The following is an 11,484-nucleotide window of genomic DNA, read 5'->3' as shown; positions in this document are numbered from 1 at the left end:
ATTAACCTTATAGTCAGACACAATTTATTTAGTCTATGTAGTTGAGGGTGCAGGGCTTTATTTCAGAAAGCAGGTTTAGTGAAAACAATGAGTATGTATACCTAAGATGAGGTAAATTCTGACTTTTCAGTTTCACAAAGCCATCAGTTTAACCCTGAGTCAGTTACTATGGCAACATACTCCATTGAACCTACTGGCTCGCAGGTTTGCGTCATCTAGAGGCTGATCACTCGCTGAGCATGTAGCAGGAATGAGAGACATTGCGTGTCCTTTTGTGAATTAAGTCGTGTTGTGCGGTAAAGATTTACAGCAACAGATATCGAGTGTAACGTCGAGCTGCTTTAATGCTGAACCACAGTATTATTATTATTAGGCTCGTCAGAGATGAACTGCGCCTCGCCTGGAAAGTAGACGAGAGCAGGCGGCCGCAGCGGGGGGCGGTGACAAAAAGCTGCGGTGAAGTCGGACAGTTTCCCGACAGTTTCCAGCAGCCTTCAGTCCGTGCAGGAAGTCACAGACACATTTACATCCTGTCTGGAATGATGTCAATTCATTAAAAAGTGATCAGACCCATATATCAGTTTGTTCTCAGTCTCCAGTTGTTTTAATTATGATAGATTAATTTATTAAAATGCTTTACAGGTGATCTGTAGTTTGTGTTCATGGTTTATCCTCCATTTGATATGAATTCTCCTGTAAATCAGCATCATATCAGTTTGACCTGTCCCCTCAACTACACAGGCTGAATAAACTGTGTTTGACTGTAAGGTTAATAAAAAAAAAATACAGACAACAGCTTTCATTAAGGCTCAGTCAGATACAGTCAGGGCTTCACATCAGATGTTATTTTAAGAATCCTCACATCCCACTGACCACAAGTCTCTGTGTTGCTAAATACTTCAGTAATTTAAACCGTCCAATATCAATATAGTACAGTAGACTCTGTATAGTTTATGATGAATGTATTCAGTCTCTGACAACTAAACTTCACCATCAGTTCACAGAATAAACCTTCAAATCAGACAAATACAATCTTAATCTCTAAAATTGTGAAATAGATAAGAAATTAGCTCTCTAGCGCCCCCATTTTGTTTGTTCGGTCAATAATGGAGGGGTCCCCTCAGATTATGTGTATATTTATGTGATGAGCCACGGCCTCCGCAATATTCATTGCCTTATAGAAGCTCAGTTTTAGTAAGTTTTCCAACTTTTGCCAAGAGGGCACTTTAGACTTTAAGTGGCAGTAGCTCAGTCCATAGGGACTTGAGTTGGGAACCGGAGGGTCGCCTGTTCAAGTCCCCGTCCGGACCAAAATATGGAGCGTGGACTGGTGGCTGGAGAGGTGCCAGTTCACCTCCTGGGCACTGCCGAGGTGCCCCTGAGCAAGGCACCGAACCCCCAACCGCTCGGAGCACCTGTCATGGGCAGCCCACTCTGACATCCCTCCACCTAGTGCATGTATAGGTCCAGTTTGTGCATGTGTGTGTTCGGACCTGTGTGTAATTGACAAGCAAGAGTGAAAAATTGAATTTCCCCTCTGGGATTAATAAAGTATAGTATAAAAAAACCCAAAAATAAATAAAAATCGGTCCCTAGATTATGTTCACCAAATTTCATGCAGATTGGTCAAACTTCCTAGGAAGAGATCGATTGTTCCTTTAATGTTTTATTTTAATGTATTTCTCTTGTAAAGCACATTGAATTGCCTTGTGTATGAATGGTGCTATATAAATAAAATTGCCTTGCCTTGCCTTTAAGTGTTTTTCAAAAAATTGAAAAAGGCGGAAAATCTATATAACCGGAAGTTATGGGTTCTTGAGGCATTTATTCCTCATGAGGAGAGGCATCTCTGTGCAAAGTTTCATGTCTCTACGACATACGGGGCATGAGATATGCAAATTCAAGGTTTGCAATTTCAAACGGTTGCTATAGCGCCCCCTTTGGCCAATTGATGTAATATTGCTTCTTTCACATCCTCCCATGACCCTCGACCACTGTGCCAAATTTCACATGGACTGACCAAGTCAGCGAGGAAAAAAACATGGAACTGACACACCCACACCCACAGACAGAGTTTTCGTCATTATATAGTAAGATAAGTAAAACTTTTACCAGTCTGTACAATATTTTTGTGTTTGATTTTGAGTTGCTGCCCAGTGCGTTTGGGCCCCATCACTTTACAGCTGAATAAGAGGATATAGCAAATTATATTAAAATACATGAACACTGTCAATATAGAAAAACGTTGATATATTTTTTCTGTATATTAGACATTAACACATCACATTACATAGCATCACTTCATATTACCTATTAACATGCTCACCCATCACACCTCATGCTGTAGCATTAGATTTTTTTTTTTTTTTTTTTTTTGAAGACATGTTTGAAGTCTTCAGTTGGGATGAATAAGTGGCTCAGCTTTTAATTCTGCTTTCTTCCACTGAAAACCATGTCATCTGCACTCCATTGATGATGGATGTTTTGGTTTTATTTGTCCAGGTGTTAAGCTATTTGCATCTCTACCAGTGCAATGGTGCTGTGTTTAGTAGCACTCTGACTGTAGCTAGATCTCAGGACTTAGTTTTGTTGTCTGTTCCCAGTGCACGGACTGAGCTAGGAAAAAAAGCGTTTATGTGCTTTGCTCCTCTCACTTAGAATAACTACATGAATTGGCCTCTCTGACTGATTTTAAAGCCAAATGTGTTGTTTGGGCTGTAACTGCTGTAACTTTTGTATGCTGCTGTCTTGGCCAGGTCTTCCTTGTAAGAGAGATCTCAGTGGGACTTATCTGGTCAAAAGTGGGTTAAATAAATGAATAAAAACATTTGCAAAAATCAAGTGCAGTATGTGTTTTCAGGAATAGTATCCTGGTTACTCTTGACAGTCCACAGTCCTTACCCTCTGTAATGCCTCCTACTATTGTTGCACTCCCGTGTTTTGCTGTTTTTGGAAAGACATCTGAACACTATGGGCCTTAGGAATGCCTGGAATGGCAATCACCTTTATTCTAATTACTTTCCTCGCATCACCACGCTGTCAGCTGCTTTTTAGTTAATTAACAACACACACAGTGTCACTGTCCTGTGCACTGGTGCACACTGTCACCATGAGCCTTCCAACTGTCTTCATCATGCTCTCAGTTTGTTTGAACATGTTTTCCTCATCTCTGTCCTCTCATCCCAACTCAGCTAAGAAGTCAGGCTGCTTCAAAGTCAACAGCTGCAAATGCATCATGAAGGATGGCAGTGGGGTGATAAACCTGAAAGCCATGGGAGATGCAAAGGGTTTCCTGGGGCAGTTGACGCCTGTGTCAGCAGAGAGCATGGCAGTCAGTGCAGAGATTCTCCTGTCCTTCAGCCCCTGCCAGCCCTTCTCACAGCAAGAGGACCTGACAGGAGCTGACTGTACCTATGTCGCTGCATGCCTCATTTTCAGGTAGAGTGGACACTTCACAGTATATGTTCATGTAGTTATGTTGACTTTTTCAGCCTTTTCAATGCAGGTTTTTTGGATGCAAATGTGGGCTACCTTTGCAGAACCTTTGCATACAGCTGCTTACAGCCACACCTTTCCTGGACATTTGCAAGTCTTCATATCCCCGTCTCTGCAATGAGAGATGAAGGTTATCCAGCTACCTCATCTGCTACACAAAGCTTTGGACAAATGTGGGGCACTGGCCAAATCAAAGCTAAATCTCGACACTCAGTTCTCAGATTGAGAGGAATAAGATATGTCAGGCTTTGATACACACATATTTGATACACACATACTTGTCAGTAGGATACATTCATTGTTAGCTTCTTCTATTGCATCAGTAACAATAAGGAAAACATAGAATATAACCAGCTTTATCCTCTAACAGCTAATGGCCCAGTTGCTGAAAGTTTGTAATTTTCTTTTTTATTTGTGTTTTTTTAACAAAATTAAAAGAGAGAAAAGAAAAAAATTACAGAAAAATTAAAACAGCATAATACATACATTACTTACAATAACACATGCTTGTGTAATGCAGAATTAGCTCAATGTACAGAGTAGGCTAGTTCTATTTTTTCTTTTGTTCTGCTCAGTCCTGTTTCCTCCTTCTGATAATTTTTGTTTAAGAAAATTAAGAAAAAGCATCTGCACACATGCGCTCATACTTACACATACACTTCTGTGCATATACACATACTCATTATCATACACATGCATAACTGCCCATCTCCGAACCCTGTAAGTAAACTTAATACACTCGAACTAAAGGAGCTTATATTTCTACTGATCCTATCAGGAGGGAGAGAGGAAGAAGAAACAGTAGTGGAGTTATACAAATTCTGCTCTTAATGGGGTTATACATTGGAACCATGTATTCCAGATTTTATAGAATTTGTTGTTTTGGATTCTTAAAGAGAAGGTCACCTTTTCTTTTTTAATATTTTTAAAATTATTCCGTACCAGTCTTCCAAAGTAGGTGGTGCATATTTGTATATTTCATACGCGTCATATCAATGTTTTTAAAGTGATGTAGCATATGAGCTGGCTTTGTCATCTAGAGGTTAAGGGGATGGTGAATGACGTGACACCTAGGCGAGGTGCCTGCTAAGCTACAGACCACTGCAAATAAACAAGAAAACCAGCAGCTTCTTTAGCGACATGTCACTGTTTTTTCCAGTGAGTTTTGAGGTATAAAAAGCAGTTGTTACAGAGACATTGCTGCTTGTCCAGCATGGGTTGTGCCCCCGAAACTAGGTATTTTAAGCCAAAACATGATCTGATGAAGTGGTCTTTGTGGGTAAACCTAACCACATGTTAGCCACAGCGTTGTTAAAATGTAAAATTTTAACATATAACATGCAAAAGTAACATAACCATTGTATGCAGAAATGTACAATGCCAACATTTTTTCTGGTGATTAGGTTGATTAATAATCTAAAATTGTTTGTTGTATCTGTACCGAACTACTGTTTTTGACCCTGTTCTGCATGTTTCAAAGTTTTGTTGATCTCATGGTAAAGAAATGATTTTTGAAAGCATGCATCAGAACATTGACTGGCTGGTGGTCATGCTTGTAAACTTCAATCAGCGGTTTGTCTGCTCTGACTGTGAATATGCTGCTGAAGTCAAGATTCATCCTCTGTGGGTTTGGGGAAAGCTGGTTTCTTTTCTTTTCCTCTTTCTTCTTCTTTTTTTAATAATGAAGCTAAAATTTGGGTGAAGGCAAAAGCAGAATGTCTACACTCTTTCATCCTCTCAAAATAACTCAAATGACCAATTGCTGCAATTTTCTACTTCAAAGCAAAGTTATGTTCAGGGTTTAGAGATGATTGTTTTTTATCAGATTGATGTGACTTCTATCAATGCCTCTGGTTTTGGACAGTGGTGGACATATTCAGATCAAATACCTAATTAGATGTCCCAATACCACATGTATAATACTATGATACAAGTAAAAGTCCTGCATTCAAAAATAAGTAATGTACAAAATCAGAAGAAGAAAATATTGACAACTGGTTTAATCTTTATCGATGCACTGTATTTTATAAGATGATTGTATTTTTTGGATCCTAAAAGTAACTAAAAAAGGTAACTACAGCTCTCTAATAAAGCCATGGAGAAAAAAGTACAATGTTTCTTTTATATTGCTGTGGAGTCGAACAATGGAACCACATTTCTGGAAGTAATGTGGATAAAGTTTGACAATACGTTCTGAGATGTGATGTTGTTTGGTGCAGTTCTGATCTTTGTTGATTTTTTCCATTTCACTCCTCTTTAAAACAAAGCAGCTGTTGAGGGGGACAGTGGCCACCAGGGAGCACTCAAACACACAAGCTGAAAATATAAAGCCTTCTGTGTCTTTGTCATATAACACTTTCCATAATAATGAAAACAAACTGTAATATATACTGATGTATAAACAGTTGTTTCCTTCAATAAATGTGCTTGATTCAGGTGCACATATGGCGCACTGAAAAGTTGATTTTAAGACAGTCTGTAAATTATTTGTAAAATGTTTGTTTACACTATATGTGTCTGCCTGAGTGACGTTGGGATGGGACAGGAAGGCTGATTTTCTGCATAGGGCCCCAAAAGGGTCTGACCCCTGGCCCTCACATACAACCTTATTTCTGAAAAAGTTGGAACGCTCTGTAAAATGTCAATAAAAATATAACACAATGTTTTTCAAATCCTTTTTGACCTATCTTTAATTGAATACAGTATAAACACAAGATATTTGATATTCAAAATGATAAACTTTATTGTTTTTTTTGTAAATAATCAATCAATCAATCAATTTTATTTATAAAGCCCAATATCACAAATCACAATTTGCCTCACAGGGCTTTACAGCATACGACATCCCTCTGTCCTTAGGACCCTCGCAGTGGATAAGTAAAAACTCCCCAGAAAAACCCCTTTAACACATATTCTAAAATTAATGCCTGCAAGAAGTCCCAAAAAAGTTGGGACAGGAGCATGTTTACCACTGTGTGACATCACCTTTTCCTTTAACGACATTCAATAAGTGTTTGGGAAGTGAGGACACTAATTGATAAAGATTTGAAAGTGAAATTCTTTCTTATTCTTGCTTGGTATACCACTTCAGTTTAACAGTCTGGGGTCTATGTTGTCATATTTTGTACTTCATTATGCTCCACACATGTTCAGTGGGAGTAAGGTCTGGACTGCAGGCAGGTCAGTCTAGTACCTGCACTCTTTTGTTACGAAACCACGCTGTTGGAACACGTGCAGAATATGTCTCATTGTTTTGCTGGAATAAGCAGGGACATGATGCCATGGGCACCAACACGCCTCCATACCATCACAGGTGCTGGCTTTGAACTTTGAGCTGGGAACAGTCTGAATGGTCCTTTTCCTCTTTAGACCAGATGACACCACGCCCATGATTTCCTCAAGCAGTCTGAAATGTGGACCTGTCAGACCACTTCACACTTTAACACTTTGTGTCAGTCCATCTCAGATGAGCTCGGGTCCAGAGAAGTTGGAAGCATCTCTGGATGTTGTTGATATATGGCTTTCACTTTGCATGGTAGAGACTTAACTTGCATTTGTAGATGCAGCGACAAACTGTGTTTACTGACAGTGGTTTTCCAAAGTGTTCCTGAGCCCATCTGGTAACATGCTTTATACAGTCATGCTAGTTTTTGATACAGTGCTGCCTGAGGGATCAAAGGTCACAGCCAGTTAGTGATGTTTTCAGCCTTGCCCCTTGCATGCAGAGACTTCTCCTGATTCTCTACATCTTTTGGTGTTGTTATGTACTGTAGATGATAAAATCCCTAAATTCTTTGCAACTGTGCATTGAGAAACGTTGCTCTTTGACTGTTGAACTATTTGCCTACACAGTTTTTGTGGTGAACCTTGCACTGTCCTTGCTTGTGAACAAGTGAGCCTTTCAAGATGCTCCTTTATACCTATTGATGATACTATCATTTGTTCCCAATTAACCTGATTACCTGTAGAATTATCCTGGGTTTTTTTTTTTTAGCATTTTACAACTTTCCCAGTCTTCTGTTGTCCTTGTTCACCTTTTTTGGAACATGTTGCAGGCATCAAATTCAGAGTAAGTTTGTTTGAACATTTAATATATATTAATTATTGCATTCAATGTGAATACAGGTCAAAAAATGTTTGCACATCATTGCATCCTGTTTTCATTTATGTTTTACACAGTGTCTCAACTTTTTTGGAATCGGGGTTGGACATGGTTGGGAGTATTGCAATGGCAGTTAGTGGACTGAATTCATCCTTAGGTTGAATCTTTTTTTTTTTTTTTTTTTTTTTTAAAAATCCTGTCTTTCTGCTCCACTCATCTGTCAGGTGAATCCCTCACTGTTTTGTGATATTTGGCTATGTAAACAGGTATCACAGGCTCAACCAATACATTAGCCGTTATATCAGCTATGGAAGACATGAAGGGAATGAATTCCACTACAATGACACCCTGAAGATGCTGTCTGTCTCATACTTTGGTGAGCTAAAAAACCAACATTACATATGATTGATGTCACTGATCATTGGCACTGTAGGGTGCTGACCTGATAGCTAATCTTCTTCTCCTTCTGTCCCAGTTCATGACCAGCAGCCGCTGACAGTGGTGCATTACCACTGTAATCCAAATCTGTCCACTTCTTTCATCCGGGACCAGAGCCTGAGCACTGAGGGGCCCCTGCAGATCTGGGTGGAGAGCCCCTGTGCTTGTCCAAATGCCTGTACCATGGGAGATCTGGGTCTAGGCACCATCTTCCTCATCATCCTCTCCCTCAGTGCTGCTGCATACTTCATCCTTGGTAAATATTTGTATTATGTTCAATTTAGATACTGCAAATTAAGTGTAAGAATTAAGGGGAATTCCTGTTAAGTGGACATAAATACAGACTTCGGAAGAATAAAAAAAATACTGGTCTCCAGGATGTTGTTACAGAATAGGTAATCTCCAAATTAAAGTTTCCCTCCTCATAAATGAGCATGTGATCATTTGGGTTTAAGAGTGGGGTTAGAGGAGAGGCTACAGGATGATTAAAAATAAATTAATTTGTGCTCAACAAATTTAAGCCTCAACTGCAGTTAAACTTGCTGAGCAGGCCCCAGTAGATTCTGATGATACAGCATATTCAAATGGAAATCTAATGGATCCCGTGGCATGAGAGGAAAGATCATGGGAACAACAGAATTATTGGAACCTATCCTCTGGGGACAGTAGTGGAGTAGGAGAGAGCGGGCACAAGCCAACACATTTTGGTTTTTGCTAAATGTTATTTAAACTGTTTGAGGTTAATTATTAATTTGTTTTATTCTAATAACATGCACATCTCTGCTACAAATGAACAGTTGTTGTTTTTTTCCTTTCTAGAACTTACCTTTCTTCTACAATTGCACCGAGAAGTGGTGGAAGTGAAATGTTACAACGTACCACATGGGTGGGATTCATTGTTAGTTATAACACATAGTTACTGAACTCTGCTGAAACACGTCAAATCTCACTGGAATTTCTTAGGTCACTGTATGGCGATATTATGGTTATCTGGCCGGAAGCATGAAAGAATCAACCCTTTGTAACCATTTAAAAATCCCATGTTTACGGTGCCTTAGGAGATTCCCCGTGCTCCTCTACAGTTTGATTCACTTGGATGGAAAACTTACCATCATAATTTTATCTCATCTTATAATATTGATTTTGTATAATTTTTTAGAATTCATCATCAAAGGTGTGGACTTGAGTCACAAATTTGATGACTTTAGACTCAAATTGAAAAAATCAAATAAAATTTGCAATTCGACTTGGATTTAAACACCAATGACTTGTGATTTCACTTGGACTTGAGCCTTTTGACTTGAAACACTTGATACCTTCCCCGAAGCCCAAAGATTAAAAAGTATGTTCAGGGCATTTACATTTACACGATACAACAAGACAGGATAGGTAAATACAAATATTATTCTGTTGTGGTACTGGTATAATACACAGTGCACAATAGTGCTGTATGCTATGAGAGGAGTATTACTATTTTTTTTTAAAAACAAGTCACTCTTGTTTTAAGAAACTTGTTTAGGAAATAAATACACATTTTAAAAAGCATTCGTGGTTCTTGGAGATTACATATATTATTACTCTATTGTTAGAATGGCATTACATTTGCTCAAGAGCGCATAATGACTTGTTTAGCACTTAAAACCTAAAGTTTATGATTCAGAACCTGCCTGTCTTGACTTGGGACTTGACTCCAGACTTGAGACTTAGCCTAGCTTTGACTTGTGTAACAATGACTTGGTCCCACCTCTGTTCATTTTGATTTAGCATCTCAAAACTTATAAAGTCTAATTTTTCACTTTGTATCTCAAAAAATCTGACTGTCTGTATTGACTTATTATAACTTTCATACTGCATTTATTCTGAGACTTATAGGAATGGCCGTTAGAATGAACCTAACACACTAAGTTTCAGTGAGTATACATTTCTCTGTGACTTCTATCTGCCCTGCATTGTGTCAACAGGTTCCTGTGCTCTGAGGCCTTTCCGGAGCAGCAGTGGAATCCAGATCTCTCCAGAGCACAGTGTGTGGTGTATGATCTGCTACCTCTGTACTGAGAGCCGGCCAGCAAGAGGACACTATACAGACATGACACACTAAATGATAAGCAGCTGCACACCTCTGGAACACTGCAACATGTCTCAGTGTGCCGTGCGTTTTGACCTAAAGGTGTCATGTCCCATAGAGGGCATGTTTTGCATAACAAATCTGGTCAATATATTTCTAAGACTTCAAGGTATTTGTTACATTGTTCAATATAGGCCTTTGAAGGACAATAATAACCACCAACCAGAATTACTGCCTTGTGGTTGTATGCTTCCCTGAGCCAGTCAAGTTACAGTTACAGTTTACTTTGTCTGTCAAGACTCACATGTCACTGTGACAGTAGACAATGCTTCAAATTATGGATGTTAATTTAAAGCAGCTACAAAGTCTAAAACATGGATGCCTCACACACATCTTCCCCTTGACAGCTCAGAAGATCTATACAATCAACACAGTTTCAAGGTGGACATCCAAGATTACTGTCACCACTTCAGTATCAGACCAAATGTCTCGCCCTGATATATGACACTAAATAATGGCAAGAAAAGTGTTTTTGCAGAACATCATGATGGCACAGTCAAGTTGACCTTTGACCTTTGACCTTTTGAATATAAAATGTCACCACTTTATCATTTATCCTATTAGACATTTGAGTTCTGGGCAAACGTGTTTTTTTAGGTCACAGTAACCTTGACCTTTGACCACCAAAATATAATCAGTTCATTGTTGAGTCCAAGAGGACGTTTGTGCCAAATTTGAGGAATTGCGTTTATGAGAATGGAATGGACCAGGTTACGGTGACCTTGATCCTTGACTTTGGACTACCAAACTCTAATTATTTCATCCATCTCCAGCAAGGTCACAAGGAATGCTTACCAGGTAAGGGACCGGAGCCTTTGACAGGACGGCTGCTGCCACAGCTGTAGGGGTAGCCACATTGACATGGTAATAGCGAGCGAAGGTACAGTGTGACGGTTTTATTTCCTTTAGTCAGAGAGACTTTATTTATTTGATTTTATTATTTTTCTTCTATTTTTTTTCTGGGGTGCCAGTCAGGTTTTGCCTGACAAAAGTCGTTTTTTCTGAGTCAAGTCACATGTTTTCTCTCACTTCAAAACCCACACAAAGGATGATTAAGCATAAAACTTAACAACCACTCAAAAACAAGAAGAATGAAACCCAACACGTTTGCTTTTTAAATCAGAGGAAATGTATATTAAACAAGAAATTATAACAGTCTAGAAATCACTTTCAGTCTCTTTCCCACACAAAAAAAAACTCTTCAATGTCCCAGGATAGAAGACAAAAAAAACAATGTCCCCACAAGTCAACAAAAAATCCTCTTCCAGCAACACACCAATCAAAGGAAATGTTCCGTTTCTTTTAAAAAAAAAAAAAAAAAAAA

At 38.9% G+C, this 11,484-nt stretch overlaps 2 protein-coding genes across 3 annotated transcripts in view; one reads left to right on the top strand and one right to left on the bottom strand.

Moving 5' to 3' along the window:
• LOC126393944 (coiled-coil domain-containing protein 106-like) overlaps nt 1–11,484 on the bottom strand; it is a 613,357-nt gene that overhangs the window by 106,629 nt on the left and 495,244 nt on the right. The gene's annotated exons all lie outside the window — the stretch shown is intronic.
• LOC126393935 (uncharacterized) lies at nt 2,413–11,460 on the top strand. Of its 2 annotated transcripts, none has more exons than XM_050050386.1 (4): nt 2,413–3,438; nt 7,864–7,973; nt 8,073–8,291; nt 8,855–9,145. In XM_050050386.1, the coding sequence occupies exons 1-4, from the start codon at nt 3,110–3,112 to the stop codon at nt 8,956–8,958; spliced, it is 762 nt and encodes a 253-aa protein (XP_049906343.1). In that variant the 5' UTR covers nt 2,413–3,109; the 3' UTR covers nt 8,959–9,145. The 2 variants fall into 2 exon arrangements, with proteins under 2 accessions (XP_049906343.1, XP_049906342.1); XM_050050385.1 differs by lacking the exon at nt 8,855–9,145 and adding an exon at nt 9,997–11,460 and having other exon boundaries at nt 2,417–3,438.

This window comes from Epinephelus moara, chromosome 8 (genome assembly GCF_006386435.1).
Source record: "Epinephelus moara isolate mb chromosome 8, YSFRI_EMoa_1.0, whole genome shotgun sequence".
Classification (NCBI taxonomy): domain Eukaryota; kingdom Metazoa; phylum Chordata; class Actinopteri; order Perciformes; family Serranidae; genus Epinephelus; species Epinephelus moara.
Note: the sequence above shows the minus strand (reverse complement) of the source record. Positions and strands in the feature narration are given on the sequence as shown.